The sequence below is a fragment of the Schistocerca serialis genome, chromosome 5, assembly GCF_023864345.2.
Source record: "Schistocerca serialis cubense isolate TAMUIC-IGC-003099 chromosome 5, iqSchSeri2.2, whole genome shotgun sequence".
NCBI lineage: Eukaryota > Metazoa > Arthropoda > Insecta > Orthoptera > Acrididae > Schistocerca > Schistocerca serialis.
In genome coordinates, this window is record NC_064642.1 from 382,502,956 (window position 1) to 382,520,859 (window position 17,904).

At 40.1% G+C, this 17,904-nt stretch overlaps 1 protein-coding gene across 2 annotated transcripts in view; it reads right to left on the reverse strand.

Annotated features, from left to right (window-relative positions):
• The window catches only part of LOC126482267 (acetyl-coenzyme A synthetase), a 51,050-nt gene continuing 33,146 nt past the window's right edge, over nt 1-17,904 (reverse strand). For both annotated transcript variants that reach the window (XM_050106248.1, XM_050106247.1), the window contains 7 exons: nt 16,974-17,089; nt 16,450-16,642; nt 16,211-16,344; nt 15,917-16,106; nt 15,017-15,206; nt 9,058-9,303; nt 1-338 (listed from right to left, as the gene is read on the reverse strand). In XM_050106248.1, coding sequence (XP_049962205.1) covers nt 133-338; nt 9,058-9,303; nt 15,017-15,206; nt 15,917-16,106; nt 16,211-16,344; nt 16,450-16,642; nt 16,974-17,089 — 1,275 coding nt within the window. In that variant the 3' untranslated portion in view covers nt 1-132. The remainder of the gene's footprint in view (nt 339-9,057; nt 9,304-15,016; nt 15,207-15,916; nt 16,107-16,210; nt 16,345-16,449; nt 16,643-16,973; nt 17,090-17,904) is intronic.

Sequence of the window (17,904 nt, forward strand, 5' to 3'; positions counted from 1 at the left end):
TAAATTGTCAGTCCTTTCTCAGTTTTATTTACACAATTAGCAGCTAAAACATTTACACGTATAACACAACACTTACAAATGTTACAAATACTGATTTGTTTGGTATGCAGTGGCACATTGATTGGTTGCTCTTTAACCTTTAAGCCCAGCTGGCCTGTTCTGGAATAAAATTTCAACAATGCTTTCATCTGCTAAAGTTGATATATCACCAATGTCTCTGTCATTTTGTGCAATTTTTCTTAGTACCCTCCTCATTATCTTTCCTGAACGGGTTTTAGGCAATGCTGGGGCATACTGAATAACTTCTGGTGCTGCAAATGGGCCAATTTTCTCACGAACTGGAATAGAGAAGAAAAAAAGCTGTAGGTTCTCAGAAACTTAATGTAGAAAAATAAAATATATGTAAATTAAAATTATGTGGTCCAGAAAATGATGGAAAGAATGAAGGAAACAACTCCCTGTACATTTTAGGCACTGCATAATCAAAAGAAAAACAAAACTAGAAAAACTGTTTGGCAGATGTATGTTTACCGTCAGTCTTAGCTCTGAAGGAGAACACATGTCGAAGCCTCAATCTTTATGTACCTTTGAGCTCTTTAGACAACTGTACAGAAAGTTTTGACCTTTACTCATTCCTTCTTTTCCCAACATGGACCTTCCATTACCATTGTAATTTAGAATATTTGCAAGAATTATTTTGTGCTGAAGTGATGAAGTACCATTCACAGGGTGTATATGGGGACAAGGAAAAAATATCCCCGATTTCCCAGTTAAAAGTAACCTTTCTGCTGGGTGAAAATACACATTTTCCCCATTTAAGTGACAGTAAACTTTCCCTCGGAAGTGTTAAACTTATCAATCTTTCAATGGTTCAGGCGTAAAACTTCGGGCACTTTAGAAAATGAATACACCAGGAGGGGAGGAGGGGGGGGGGGGGGGGGGGAGACACCATCACTTGTTTTGGGACAAGCTTCTACGTGCAGCAACATGTACACTGTCTATTTTTGTATCACGAAATTATATATTCGAGTTCCACCAATCACAGCACTTTAGTGAAATCGAGATTGCGATACTTTTGTAAGCCAGCCATAGCTCTTATCTTGCCAGCCGATGACCGATCTTCAGCAGACAGGGCACGTGATATAGTCAGCCAAGAGCAACATCACCGTTATGACAGGTTAACATACAAATAGGAAAAAATTAATAGTTCAAGTTAATGTACACAGTTTTTTTTGTTTTGGTTTTAGGGCACAAAACTGCTATGGTCATTAGTGCCCAGTCTGTCACTTAGGAAAAGGTAAAAAAAAAAAAAAACTGGAAACCAGCAGCAATGGGAGAACTGAAAAAATTGGAGAAACTAAAAACAGAAGGGAAGCTTAAAAAACCACTATAGAAGGGGGTTTGTTTGTCCCCAAAAAGAGCTTCAAATGACCGACGTCATCTCACCGACACTAATAAACTCGAGAACGCGACCGGCTGAGCGCGTGTCATCTGCTAAAATGGAAGATATATCAGGCGACAGCTGTAGGCGGGTGCGTAACGGAGTAAAATAGGGGCACTCAAGTAAAAGGTGTCTCACCGTCCACAGTTGACAGCAGTGGGGCCAAAGCGGGGGAGGATTGCCACTTGAAATCAGCAGGCATGGAAGACAGATGGCTAGCATAACGTCTCTGAAGGACAGCTCGCCGACTGGACAGTGGAGGTTCAGCAGTCTCAGCATAAAGGCTTTCCACAGGGCTGGTGAAAAACGCTCCAGGTGCTAAACGTAATCCACGGTGGTGGACAGAGTCGAGATGTCCAAGAACAGATGGCCGAGCAGAGGAGTAAGCTATGCTTCCATAGTACAATTTCAAGCGCACTAAGGTGTGATAGAGGCAGAGAAGGACCACTTTGTCCGCTCCCCAGGAGGTAACATTCAGGACACGTAGGGTGTTGAGGGATCGCAGACAGCGAGCTGAAAGATACGAAATGTGGGAGGACCAGCACAGTTTACTGCCAAACATAAGACCCAAGAATTTGCCAACGTCTGCATACGGAAGGTTGACAGGGCCTAGATGTAAGGAAGGCGGAAGAAACTCCGTACAATGCCAAAAATTGACACAAACGGTCTTACTGGGAGAAAAGTGGAAGCCGGTTTCGATGCTCCAAGAGTGGAGGTGATCGAGACATCCTTGAAGATGATGTTCAAGAAGGCTGGTCCATTGAGAGCTGTAGTAGATCACAAAATCGTCCACAAAGAGGGAGCCCGAGTCATTGGGAAGGAGACAATCCATAATTGGATTTATGGCAATGGCAAACAGTACAACACTTAGCACAGAGCCCTGGGGTACCCTGTTTTCTTGGGAGAAAGTAGTGTTCACCCGCAATTTAAATGTGCGCTCTGCCATAAATTCACGAAGAGAAATGGGCAGCCGACCTCTAAAGCCCCAAGAGAACAGTGTGCTGAGGATGCCTGTCCAACAGGTATCGTATGCTCTCTCTCCAGATCAAAAAATATTGCTACTGTTTGACATTTCTGGAGAAAATTGTTCATGATATAAGTGGAGAGAGCAACAAGATGGTCAACGGCAGAATGATGCTTTCGGAAACCGCATTGGGCAGGTGTTTTAATACTTTGGGATTCCAGCTACCAGGCTAAACGGCAATTCACCATATGCTCCAAAACCTTACATACACTACTCTTGAGAGAAATGGGGCGACAGATACAGGGGAGATGTTTGTCCTTCCCAGGTTTCGAAACAGGAATGATGATAGCTTCCCGCCATCTTCTGGGGAAAGTACTGTCGGTCCAAATTCGATTATAAAGGCGAAGGAGGTAGCACAGACTATGGTATGATAAATGCAGCAACATTTGGATGTGGATACCATCCGGTCCTGGGGCAGAAGAGCGAGAAGAAGAGAGTGCATGTTTGAGTTCCCACATGGAGAAAACAGTATTATAGTTTTCGCGATTTTGAGAGGAGAAAGCAAGAGGTCGCACTTCCGCTGCACATTTCTTTGGGAGAAAAGCTGGCGGGTAATTTGAAGAGCTCGAAATCTCAGCAAAGTGTTGACCCAATGAGTTAGAAATTGCGACGGGGTCCACTAAGGTATCATGCGCGACAGTGAGCCCAGAGACCAGGGAGAAACTAGGCGTGCCAGATAACCGTCAAATCAGATTCCAAACTTCCGAGGAGGGAGTGAAGGTGTTAAATGAACTAGTAAAGAAGCCCCAGCTGGCCTTCTTGCTATCGCAGAAGACGCGACGGCATCGCGCACGGAACTGCTTATAGCAGACACAGTTGGCCAAAGTAGGATAGTGGCGGAAAACGTGAAGAGCACATCGCCGCTCACGTATTGCGTCACGGCATGCCTCGTACCACCAAGAAACTGGTGGGTGCCGGGGCAAATCAGAGGTGTGATGTATTGAATGTTCCACAGCTGTAAGAATAACTTCTGCAATATGAGTGACCTCATTGTCAACACTAGGAAAGTGACGGTCATCGAATGTTGCTAGAGACGAAAAAAGTGTCCAGTCAGCTTGGGCAAACTTCCAGCATCTCAGGCGCACATGTGGCAGTTGTGGCTGCAATCTAAGGACACATGGAAAGTGGTCACTCGAGTGTGTATCAGCAAGAGTGAACCGTTCAAAGCACCAAGCTAGCGGAACAATACCGACCGAAAGGTCCAAATGAGAGAAATTTGTCATGGAAGCAGACAAAACTGTAGGGTCCCCAGTGTTGAGGCAACAAGATCCGCTTGGTGGAAGACTTCTACCACTAGTGAGCTGTGCACACAAGGATGCAGAGATCCCCAAAGCGGGTGGTGGGCATTGAAGTCCCCAACCAGCAAATAGAGAGGCGGAAGCTGACCAAGAAGATGAAGGAGATCAGCTCTTGCCATTGGTGTGGATGATAGAATGCCCAAAGTACAAAGAGAGAAGGTGTATCCAGAAAGGAAAAGATGGGACAGTACAGCTTGGAAGGAACTGTTTAAGGGAATTGGGTGATAATGGACAGTATCATGGAGAAGAATCACAAGTCCTCCATGTGCCAGATTGCCATCAACAGAGGGGAGATCAAATCGGACTGACTGAAAATGAGGGAAAACAAAGTGATCGTGGGGATTGTAATGGTACTTTAATTATGCAACCATTACAGCACCTCACCTGAACTTATCGATACCAGTAATATTCTACTGTGTTTCTGTTAACTACTTAACATATTTCTGAGACAACATTCAGATTTGATTTCATTTGTGATACATCGATATGTTTATATTGCAATGATATTATTCTTATGTGTATTCTTTCTTTTGTCACTATGATCTTTGACATACTTGTAACTCAGTTTTGGGCACGTAAGCAATAGTTGATTAGTTAAGTTGTTAGAGAGTCGGACCTTTAAAAGGTTAAGTCTTGGACATCATGTTGGAAAGATGCATTTTGTAGTTGGCTTATAAAATGTGAAGAAGATGTTTTCAAGTATGTTTTATATTGTGAAGTGATGTTTGTGTCACGTGATATTGCAATTAAAAGGAAGTGTAACTTAAATTCGGAGTGCTGATTATTTTTTTTTTTACATCACCATTGTCCAGTAAAAGTGTAATCAAGAATGGTTTGTGAAGCGCATCTACAAAACTTTTGAATATAGCAGAATAAAACCTAGGCCTCTTTGCATCCGAGCTTGGAATCATAACCACCTAGATTTTCAACGATTGATCCATGATTTTACGACGAGACCAGCATCGGAAACACAAAAAGATGAGTGCCTAGTTTTTTCAGTATTACATGAAATGATTATTAACTGTGCTCTAATGACACCTGCCAAATAATATGACTGATGTTGCTCGAAAATGCAGTATTTAGCAGCGTGAGCAACACCACAATCGTTATTAAAATTTTGACCTTTGTTGTGGTAGGGTTGTTAGAGGATGCAGCTTTGTTTCCTGAAGACAGAAGATGACCGGCGAGTAGGATCGTAAAAGGATCGACAATTCATCCCGACTGGCTCGAATGCCGCAGATATTCCAATTGATAATGGACACAGGGTGGACAGAAAAGGGAAGAATGTGACCAAGGTTGCCCTCAACTCAACGATTGCTCAGAGCCGGCGGCCAACAGCATGGAATAGCATTCATGCTGAAGGCAGAAGATCCTGATCCATAGGTTGTTCAGGAGCAGCTCCTGCCACCAGCGATTGGCCGGTTGATCGGCTGCCAGCAGTGGGCCTTGGTAACAATGAAGACGGTCGAGGGCGGTTACCGCTAGGTGGTGCTGTAGATGAGACGCTGTGGCGGAGGAGAGGAACTGGGTTTCTTATTAGCCTTCTTAGCAACAGGACATTGAGATGAGGGAGGAATCAATGGTTGTGAAGTCTGTACATAAAAAAATCTTCACGAGTAGGCTCTTTTTGGAAGTCTGGGTGTTTGATTTTGGGGCTCATGATTTAGCAGAACCCGATGAAGGGTGAGCCATAGAGTGAGCAGGTGATAGTGGGGAGGTTTAATGGGCGATCTTTGCGCTGGCCAATCTGACGACCATGGCACTAAAGGTGAGATCACAAGTCTGCGTGGCTGCCTCCTCTGTAGGCCAAGGAGAGGCAAGGACAGTGCTGTATTTATCGGCGTTAGGCACAGTAGGCTTTCGACTGGCAGATAACTTTCTGACAGCAAAGGTCAACACCTATTCCTTCATTCTGATTTCCTGAATGAGCCATTCGTCTTTGAAAATGGGGCAATCTCTAGAGGAAGCAGCGTGGTCACCCATACAGTTGATGCAACGAGGGGATGGAGGTTGACATGCACCCTCATGGGCATCCTTGCCACATGTAACGCATTTGGCCGGATTGGAACATGACTGGCTGGTATGATTGAACTGTTGACACCAATAGCAACACGTAGGGTTTGGGATGTAAAGGCGAATGGAAATTCTCTCATAGCCCGCTTTTATGTTTGATGAAGTTGAACTCTCAAATGTCAAGAAGACAGTATGGGTTGGAACCAAGTCCTTGTCAACCCTTTCCATGACTGAACAGGTGTTACACCCTGGTCAGACAGGTAGTTTTGAATTTCCTTGTCGGACAATCCATCGAGGGTGCGTGTGTAAACCACCCCACGTGATGAATTTAAAGTGCGGTCCGCTTCCACCCAGACAGGGAAGGTGTGTAGCAGTGAAGTACACAGCAATTTTTGTGCCTGGAGGGCACTGACTGTTTCTAATAAAATGGTGCCATTTCTTAATTGGGAACAAGACTTTACAGGACCTGCAATTGCATTGACACCTTTCTGAATAATGAAAGGGTTGACTGCGGAGAAGTCTCTACCTTCATCCGACCGAGAAACAAGGAACTGGGGCACTGATGGAAGAATTGTCCATGGCTGAGACTCATTTAACTTTCACTTGTGAGCAGACATAGTAGATGATGAGGAAACCATTGCCGAAGTATGCCCCATGATAACCGTCGTCTCAGATGGCGCGCTTCTTCCTTGTGGGGGGGCCCCTCTCTGAGGGCACTCCCGCCTTAGGTGATTGTTCACAGCTCCCAAAAAATTGACAGAGGGACCAATCGGCACTTTCGGAAGGTACCAGCTTGGTTAGTTACCCCTCCCTGGGCCTGGCCATTACCAGGGGGTATGTACGTGTTCTATTTGTCTATTTGGGGCAGAGAATTACACGTTACCCCATCACCGGCTATGCATGGGAAGGCCTTCAGACACGCTGAGGGAGGAAAAAGGAGAAAGAGAGGAACAAGGAAGAGGAAAGGAAAGAAGAGGGGTCTCAAACGCCGCAGCGGAGAAGAGGGTAAAGAGGAGGTAAGGAAAAGAGGAGGACAGAGACTTGCCAGCATAAAAAGTGAAGAAGAGAGACTGTGACAGTTTCAAGTGTCAGTCTCTGGATGTGGACACTAAACATACTCTAGAGAGGGAGAAAGGGAGGGGGCGGAGGTGAGAGGGGGGCGAGGGGGGAGGGGGAGATGGGTTGGTTGGGGAAGGATGTGGAAAAGTAAGGTATGCAGCCCGGAAAGGAAAGAGGGCCACACTAGCTCGGGGTCCCGTGCTCGCTACACACGTATCCACAAAAGTTTATCCACAAAAGAGTTTTGGACCCCCTGGGGGGCGAAATGTACATAGTGTAGCTACAAGAAAAGCTAAGCTTTCACGTATAGTATATAGTATTTGTCTTCTTTGTGTGTGTGTGTGTGTGTGTGTGTGTGTGTGTGTGTGTGTGTGTGTGTGTCACTTTCAGATACATCACTCAAATGTGCCAGTAAAATTTCAAATAATGACTCCAATGTCTGTTCTTCAAAGTGTTATGCTTTAAATGAGAGTCCAACACACTGTGATTTGAGACATTCAAAGGACATTCTCATACTGTACATAATATAATTCACTTTGCATAAAATTAAATTTACTTTGAAAGTAATGCTTTTCAAACCACCATTCGCAATATTTTCCTGCAACCTGTTAGAATTTGTTTCACCAACTATCAGACAACATCAGAAAACGTGTTACTGCTATGCGCAACTACGATTACGTAGGAAGCTCATATGCTCATATGTATATAGCATTTACAGATCTTGCGTAGCATTAAGAGATCTTACATTACATCATAAACGAAACAGGACATCATATGATACTCCAAAAACATCAGAATTTCATAAATACTAGAATACATAATTAGGCTTAAAGTGTGCCCAGAATCACAAAGATGTATGCCCCAACCTGATACAAAGTTTTCGCAATGCAAATTTTCTTGGAGTACCGGTACTGTATTATCTCATGTTTGGTTCTTTATTATGGCATAATGCCATAAGTGCCGGAAGATGAAAACATGCATTTGAAATTTAGCAAATAGTTGAAACCAGCCAGTGGTGTGGAATGAAACACTTCATTTCAAATAAAATTACTGCCTCTGCAAAAAAGACTAATAAAAGGCAAATTTCTTTAGCAGATCGACAAAAATAACTTCATTGTTCTGCAAGGCGATTAATTCTTAACTGCCAAAAATGTGGAAATAAAATAAAATCAGAAAACAAACAACATATTTTAGCCTTCCGTAATTATGTGACTTGATAGCTCCCGGCCACAGAATTATATTTTGTTTTCATTTAATATGATAGCTGTAAATAAAGAGTAAACAGCAAAATCACTAAAAAAGTGGAGACTATTCCCCTTCCCACTACAACTCAGACTTCTCTGCACATGTGGGAGTCTAGCAGCCTGCGTTTGCCACAGAAATTTTTCTGGGTAGCATCTGGCTGCTTGTTGATTCTGCTGATACAGCTAACACTCTTAATAGTCATACTTCAAGTAGGCAGAAGCAGTAGAAGATACTGCTCATATGCAACTCAACACTGCATGCACAAGAGTCCGCTAGCGACTCTTCAAATGAGCCTGATGTTAACAGTTGTGACGTCACGGTCGTCGGAAGCAGTTTTTTTTATTATGAACAATTGCACAGTCTTCATCCTATAGCCTTTGACACGTTTCGCTGTTTGCAGACACGTGTGTGCACTGTGTTTTGTTGTTGTAAATGGCGCATTTCCTCTGCAACTTAAGTTTTATTTTCATTTTTCTCTCTTTTGTTTTATGGCAGCAGTATTGTTCTGCAATGGCAGGATGCAGTAAAATTCTTTGTCAGCGTGTGTGTTCTTACCAGTCAAAATTACCAAAAATGTAACTGAAAACTAAAATAATGAAAAATTCTCGGAATTCTAAAAAATTTCTAGGTTTTTCCCAGTTTTCTCCCGGATGAAAATATTCCCAGGTTTTTCCCAGATTTCCCAGTTATCCCGGTGCATATACACCCTGCATTCACACATGAATTTAGATGCAATAGATATACCAAGTTTCCAACATTAAACAATATAAAATCCAAGGTGGAATAATGAGAATATTATGGAAAGGATGGATTTCTGATCACCGTATAGTGCAGATGAGTCGCAAATGGGCACAATCTGCAACTCAACAACTCTTCTATGTGGAGCAGCTTTCAAATGTTAATTACATTCATGATTTTGTGTTTATTTCCATGATTAAATAATACCAGTACATTAATGAATATGGTAATATTCATACCTTTCCGTTTCAAATCATCAACAAGCTTTTTCGAAAATTCTGCTCCCTCGACGGGAGTCACAAAGCAGTATAAGCACTCTCCTTTAACAGGATGTGCTTGTGATACTACTGCAGCTTCCGCAACTGATGCGTGCTCTACAAGAGCAGATTCCACTTCAGCTGTACTAAGCAAATGCCCAGAGACATTTAGCATGTCATCTACACGCCCTGTTATCCAGAGGTAGCCATCTTTGTCTCTTCTTGCTCCTAAATTCAGGATATTAAGAAATTAAATTAAGAAATTCTTGTATCACTTTAAAATTAAATTCTATTAACTACTGAAACCAGTATTATTCTGAATTGCATAACAAACTGAATTAGAGTTTTTTTAATGTTATTCTCCATGAAAAGTACTGTGCCAAAGTGAATTCTTTTTAGAAAGCATTCAGTCACCAGGGGACATACTATGAGGGTTGCCCTGAAAGTAATGCACCACATCATTTTTCTTCAACAATTCTTTGTTGAACATCATGAGAATTACACACACAAAAGAATGCTGTTTTATGTTTCTATGGCTTTCCTCCAGCATGAAACAAGGGTGTGCTCAAAATGTCTTCCACTAATGGCATCCTCTAATGGACCAAACGAGTGGAAGTCCGAGGGGGCTAGGTCAGGTGTGACAGCTGTGGATGATCTCCACGACTGCTGCAAATTGTGGAGTTCAGCCAAACCGCCTTCTGATTATCTCACCCTCCGTACCCAGCGACTGACTATACTGCTGTAGACAGATCCTCCATAGACTTTGCACAAGCATTTGTGAATATTTCCCAAAGTTAGTTTCTCTGCAATGGTGGCACATAGCTTTTAACGTACATGACCTACAGATGCCATTTTGAAACTGTGCTGCAGCTACGCTATCTGTTTGAAGTAACGGAAACTTGGTGCGCTCACTAAGGAGAGTTCAAGTAATACATAACTTTTCACATTAATAGCATTGTTTTTGGCTGAGGAAAAAATGTGGTGCATTACTTTCTGGGTAACCTTTGTACATAGGTAAACAAATTAGGAACCAGAGTATTTACATTGGAATTATTGTGTATGTAAAGAACTTTTCTTTATCATTAACCTTCTGCACTCTGTAATGCAAGGACAGGGTGTTTGTGTGCACACACTTATTTAAATCACCACCATCTGGGAGGTGAGTGCACCACAAACTTGTGCAGGATCTCTATTGAAACAATGAGGTCACTCACCAATAATTAGAGCCAACATTAAAGCAAAAATTGCACTTTCATTCTAATATATTTACATAAGCATTGCAATATTTTTCCATTGTGTGATGCTTTTTGAAACTTCAAGGTGGACTGTTGCCACCAGTTCACTAACTGTTTACAAATACTATAATTACATTTTCTTCTAAAATCTCTACAATGTCTTCCTCACAATGGACTGAAGGTGAAGAACTAGCCATTTCACTCTTACTAACTTGAATTTAATAATTACATCATCTCTCTTAACACTAATGCTACAGTTGGACACACAGTTAGGTTTCCCTAGACATCAGAACTGTGCAGCATTGATGCTTAACACAGTCAGATTTGAGAACGGAGCTTGTGACAGCTACGAAGAAACTTTTGTCTAATCAGGTTCAACATTTGAGTGGAAAACAAAATTCACAATATCTAACACCACTCACCATTGGAGCGGAAAATGTCAACATGTGAGAATCTGAACAATGAATTTCAGTGTTTAAGACCATTTATAATACTATGCACTCAGAACAGGGTGTAATTGAAAACATTTTGCTGGCTGAAAATTAACTGTGGATAATTACCACCTCAAAGGTTCTACCTATCACAGATAGCAGGTTACTGACAATTTCCAACATTAACAAAATAGATTTTTTTGGAAAACATACTGAAGATGTACAACTTCACTCATACACAAAGAAATTTGGTATGCACATTACTGTTTCTAAAAAGGTTGTATTAACTAACTGAACATCCTATTCCAAGAAGTTAGGGAATAAATCTTAACAGGCATGCTCAATTGCAAAATTTATTTATTTTATTTACATTTTATTTGCATGGAGCCATTGTAATGATGGCTTTTGCAAACATCAGACTTAATACTATGGTTATATTTACACTTATAAAATACACTATATTCTGTAGCAGTTGCTTCTTGTGTCTATTTTTTACATTTATCACATTACAACTGATGCTAATGCCTCATGTTACGATCACTATCTTAAAATTTGTTGAAAGAATATAAATGTTTTTCTATTTTAATTTTGTTTTACAAACATTTCCCATCTATGTTCTTAGATAGTTTGGTAGCTTGTTATACCAAATCAAACCAATGATATATGGACTTTTATCAGTCATTGTTAACGTTGTTCTGTTATGGAAATAATTACACTTTGTTCTAGTCTTGTGATCATGTACATCACTGACTGTGATAGCTTCTGTTGGTTGACTTCTAAAAAATACAACAATTTGAAGATGTACAGAGAATATATTGTCAGATATTTGTGCTGCACAAACACTTCACAACATGAATCTCTATGTCCCATCCCATGTACATGTCTCATAGCTCTTTCCTGTAGTAGTAATATTCTTTTTAAATGTACATCAGCTGCACAGCCCCATAGTTCAATTCCATATTTGAGAAAGGGGTAAAGTGTTCCATAATATACTAATTTTAGTGCTTGGCTAGGAACTATCTTTGCAAGCTGGCTGAGGAAATATATGGCACTGACTGACTTTTCTGCATACGAAATTAATGTGGTATGTCCACCGCAAATTTTCATCAACACACCCAGGAATTTACAGTTACCATTTTCTGTTGCAGAGATATTACACACACTATTCATATTGTTGTGGTGAGAACTGCCTGTTTTAAATGTCAGTAGTTGAGATTTGGTGACATTCACCTTGAGTCCCTGATCACTGAAGTATTTTGTTACTTCTGTTACACCACTAGTAGCAAGAGATTCTAGCTCGTTAGATTCACTCCCATAGAATAAGATTGACATGTCATCTGCATAGCTTACAATATGGGAGTTAATGGGTTGTGCAATGTTGTTAAGGGAGAGAAAGGATCCAAGAATTGAGCCTTGTGGTACACCTTGTAATACAGGTTGACTGGTGGACTATAGTTCAATTCTTTTATCTTGGCGGTTCGTGCATGCCGGCCCAAACGCGCGAGATAGCTGCATTGCCAGTTGTATGCGTCAAGAGAAGCAGCACCATAGTATAGTTCGCAAACTTACGTTTCGGGGGGGCGCAGTTTATGAAGTAAAGCCACCATGGCCGCATTAACCCTTTCGCTGCTACAAAGACGTGCTCCCCGCATTCCGCGATGTGCACGATTTTGTCATTATTGAATTGCTCGCCTCTGCAGACACATGGTGTTTCGACTGCTTTGACACACTTTATCATTCGATTTCACAAAAACTATTTGGCCCAAGAATTTGATTTTTACACATCATCTTGACTGATACCTTCCCCCATAAATGACTTAATTTTGTTTCGATGTTCAAGGCAGTTATTGCGCAGCATTTGATGTAGTAAACCATTGCACGAAGCGTATGCTTTCCGTATGGTCGATTTTAGTTGCCACTAGAAATTTCAAAAAATTACATTCAAACTAATAAAATTCATGAAGTAAGACACTTCGATATTGTTTTTAAATAAAGAAAATACTTAGCACCAAACAAGGTTTGAACTCTGAACCTTTCGTTTAACGACCTTACACATTAACCATTACGCTAACGCACCTCGACATTTAATACATCTCCCGGAGGACTTTAAACCATCACACAAAATACCGAGAAACACTGTTGGTATGACTATGAATTACTCACGTTTCGTCAAAGTACAATAGGAAATAAACAATTACCGCTGTTCTTTATTGCGAAAAAGCGGTTAGTGAGAATGATACCAACACCTTTCCTTGCTATCGCTATTAGGAGTCTTATTGTTTGTTTGGTTTAATTAATTAATAGAATATGAAGCAATTGGTATAAAGAATGCTTTTTCCAAACATTCTATAAAAGAAAGTCTGCTATCAAGACATTGCTTTTGTTCAATTACTTTATTTATGACTGAACATTTCTAAAACTGAAGACACTCGTCTGTGCTCTGCACTGCAGTCGAGCTCTGGCAACGTCTTTCTCTGTTCATTGGCTGACTGTTTTGTGATGTCAGATGCACAAAACGAACCTAAACTCGGCCGCCGTCATAAATGATGCGCACTTTAGGAGTTCATGATTTTATTATCTAGATTGTATGACGATTTAGTGCTTTGCTTACGATTCAGCAGGTATGTGGTTAGAAGATTCATGGCTTGATTCCCAATACTATAAGATTTTAGCTTTTTAAGAAGTACCCTATGGTTTACCGTATCAAATGCTCTTGTCAGGTCCAAAAATATACCTGCAGTCTGCATCTTCTGGTCCAACAGACAGTAAACTTCATTGATGAACTGTGTAACTGCTGTGGTGGTACTTAGCTCTTTTCTGAAGCCATGCTGCGAATCTACAAGCAGTTTATGTTTTGTGAAAAAGATACTGAGAAAGGATAATGCTTTTGAATATCTTACTAAAAGTGGGAATTAATGATGTTTGTCTATAGTTTGAGACCTCTTTCTTACTTCCCTTTTTATATGCTGGTTTCACTACACTCATTTTTAAAACTGTTGGATATGTTTTCTCTAATGCTGTAATTAATCAGGTGGGTAATAGGTTTCGAGATTTTCTTTTAAGCACACTTTAGTAATAGCACTGGATACACCATCCCATCCAGATGATTTTTTTTCTTTAGCATGTACATTGCCATGCAAACCACCTGCTCATTCACTTCCACAAATTCAAATTCCGCACACTGTGTGAGATGGCATCGGGTCTACCTGTGCATCTATAATATGGGTTGACTGTTCACCAGAAATGTAGTAGTTATTAAAAATATTCCATATAGTATCTGGATTTTTTTTATAATGTTACTATCATGTCTTATGCCGAGTTGTTCCATGTTCATCTTGTTGGGACCCTTTCGGTATTTGTCAATCAGCTTCCAATATGCTTTGCTTATGTTGTCAGACTGTTCTATTGTTTTGCTGTTAATCTGCTTCCTTAGGTTAACAATTTCAGTTTTAATTTCCATCCCTGAAGGCTATGGCTTTGGCAGACTCAAAGCAATTATACAGAACTATTGTTCATTGCTTCACTCAGTCCCCCTACAATGGAAGTAAGCCAAGATGAGGATCATTCCAAATCCTGACAAGCTGAAATTAAATTCCAAGCCACATAGACTGAGCAGCCTGTGAGCTTTTTGTAAATGACTCCCAATGTTCCTATGATCTCAATCAATCTCTTTCAGACCACCTACTTCCCATGACCACTAAGCAGCAGAACGCTAATCAGGTAGATCAGTTTTAAAGAATGACTGTTCATGAAAACAATGGTGTAACATATGCAACTCCTGGACAGTTCTGCTTGAATGAACACATGGAATTCCATTTAACCATTATTATGTGATTGAAGCACTGATCATCATATTAGGAAGTCTAAACTCAGTTACACTATAGTTAGCTGATCAGTTAGAAAACCCTTGGCTACAGATTATGTGCAGATACTCCAGCATGAAAAACCTTACAATATACCTGAGCATTTTACAACTTTGGTGCCCAATAGGACAAGAGCACTGGAGGTCAACATACACTTTCCCTACTTAATTTCTGATGTAAGTCATTTTCAATATCTTATCTGGAAAAAAAAAAAAAAAAAAAAAAAAAAAAAAAAAAAAGGGAGAGAGAGAGAGAGAGAGAGAGAGAGAGAAATGCAACTTAATTCTGCACTGACATTTTTCTTAAACTGTACCTTTGACAGTGAAATGAAGCATAAGTTTCAAGCTACAAGAAAAAAAGCTTTTAGTGTTGTGAAAATAAAAATTTGTGCTCTTTTTCGATAGATATTTACCATCTCCAGTGCAATAATATCCAGGAAACTTCTTGAAGTATGTCGTTTCAAATCTCTCATGATTTCCGTATAATGTCCTCATAATACCTGGCCATGGCCTCCTGAAAACTAAGTACCCTTCACCTGGGCCAGTTATCTCTCTTCCATTTTCATCCAGTAGGGCTGGGAGAACACCAAAGAAAGGAAATGTCTGGAAAAAATATTTGTTGGTATTTGAGTAAATTTCATTGGGAAAATGTACTGTGATTCACTCATTCCTTCCAGCTCCAAGCCAAATTGCTGGTGCTTATGTTAACTTCTTTTACAAAAAGATAAAATACTAATGAAAGTTACAGTAACATTAAAATTAGATAATCGCTCTGTAAACAAAACACTGTGGTGATGGGATGTCTATCTTAAACATTTTCTAAGTACATTGTTACTTTGTAATGATTTTTTTCTACTACCTTTCTCAAGCATTTTTATGATAATGGAATCTTTTGACCCTTTTCTTCCCAGCCCTAAGGAATAAGTTGACAACATGCTGCCACTGAGTGTGGGATGTAAAGATGTTGCTGGTTTGAATTCTCTTTCAGCCCCTTTATCTAGGCGCCTGAACACAATATTTTCCCGTTTTAATGACTAACTCATTACCGAACAACAGTCTAAATTATCTATTGTCATAAATTCAGTGACTAATAGTTCAAAAAGGGCTACTGCCTATCACTCCTATCTCAAAGAGAGACCTTTGAGATCATAAAAAATTCTCTCTTAATGTCATTCATTTAATGCTTCATTATTACGTTTGGCTTTGATAATTTTTCTTTGACTAGAGTTCAATTTTAATTGCTATGAATTGAAAATACCATACTTAAGGTTCATTGGGAAAATTAATTCTTACACCTTACATTAAATACTTACAGCAGATCCTGGTTTCATTGGTGTGCATCCAGGAATTGGCGTAAGAACATGGCCTCCCGTTTCTGTTTGCCAGAAAGTATCTACGATCGAACATTTGCTATGGCCTATAAGTTTGTAATACCACATCCATGCTTCTGGATTGATTGGTTCACCAACAGAACCAAGTACCTGCAGTGTCTTTAAACTATGTCTGAAAATGACGGGAACAAAATTTTAAATTTATAAAGTGCAACTATTTCTCGAGAGAATGATTTTGAAGTAAATTTAAGTATTTTACATGTGCAGCCAACTTACTTTTTCACTGGTTCATCACCAAATTTCATCAGAGCTCTGATTGCAGTTGGTGCAGTATAGAATTGGTTCACCCTGTATTTGTCTACTATTTGCCAGAACCTGTCATTCTCTGGGTAGAATGGTGTTCCCTCAAACTGTAATGATGGAGACACAATAAGGAAACACACAAACAGATCATATTCATCTACATCATTTTACACCATAAGAAGATGTAGCCTTTAAAAAGCCACACCACTTACCATTACAGATGTTGCACCATTAGCTAGGGGCCCATAAACAACATATGTATGACCTGTGATCCAACCAACATCTGCAGTACACCAATAAACATCTCCTGGATGATAGTCGAAAACATACTTGAAAGTAGTTGCAGCATATAAAAGATACCCTGCCGTGGTGTGAAGTACTCCCTTTGGTTTACCAGTGGACCCACTAAAACAAAAAATAAAAACTAATGTGTGATGCAATCAAGGTCTGTAGCAGTTACCCGCACTATAATGAGTGCCAAAAGTCAAATACCAGACAAACATGATCTGTTATTCTACAGTAATTATAAAAAGTAAATTTAACTGGTGTCAAAACTGTGTGTTTCATGTAACTTCCAGAGCAAAGTTCAAAATAAAAGTCTGAAGAATTTTTTCCAACTCAGTCTCTATGAAGGTGATGACTTTTTAATTAAGGTCATGAACATTGTGTTATTGTAATACGTGTATTAGTGTGCTTGTAGAATTAAATTGTGAAGCATTAACTAAATGAAACATACCTGGTGTACAGCATGAATAGTGGGTCTTCAGCTCCCATCCATACAGGATAACATGAAGAAGAAGCATCTTCCATTTCATCGTCCCACCAGTGATCCCTCCCATCTTTCCAGGGTACCTAATGAAACAATAGTTGTCACTTTCCAAAATTTTGAAGTGCAAAATAAATTCATAATACATACAAGGCTGAAGAACAAAAGAATTCACAATAAAGCTGAAATTTAGGCCATTTCATTGTGAAATACACTTTAGTATAGAGTATATAAAGTTTGCAACACCCTCACGAATAATAATGGTAATTCTGACTAAGGCATCAGAAAGCCAATTCAGACTGTTTTACTAAAATGTTTACCCTGTGATAACACTCTTACCACTCTTACTGTACCAGCACCTCAGCAGCTGCTACCTGAACAGGATCCAAGGCACTGGCTCTATTCAGCACAATTCAATTTGCTTTTTCCAGCAACCAGCAGTGCAAGACCAGCTGTCAGACAGCAGCATGATGACACATTGAAGGCACTATCACACTAAGATCAGCATGCACAATCAATCACAGTGCCACCTCAAGAGATTGAGAATCTACCTGGTATAATACTGAAGCAGAGTGCACTCTGCCTCATTCTGTTATGGTGTGGTCTTGAATTCACTTTACACTGCTATTAGGACTATGTATACTCTGATTCAGCTTGGTATTGCACTCTGCGTGGGAATTAAAATGGTTCTCATTAAAGTGATTTCCACTCAGCATGCATATTTATTTGTATGTAGGTATTACACAAGTGGCAACAACTGCAGCTGAACTATCACTTTTTTTGATTTACTAAAGTGAAGGCACATCTATAGCTGGAAAGTCAGAGGCACATGGAAATGCAGCAGCAGGAGTACACGGCCATGTTGGTCAGTGTTGACCCACCAGTCAGCATGACTTAACAC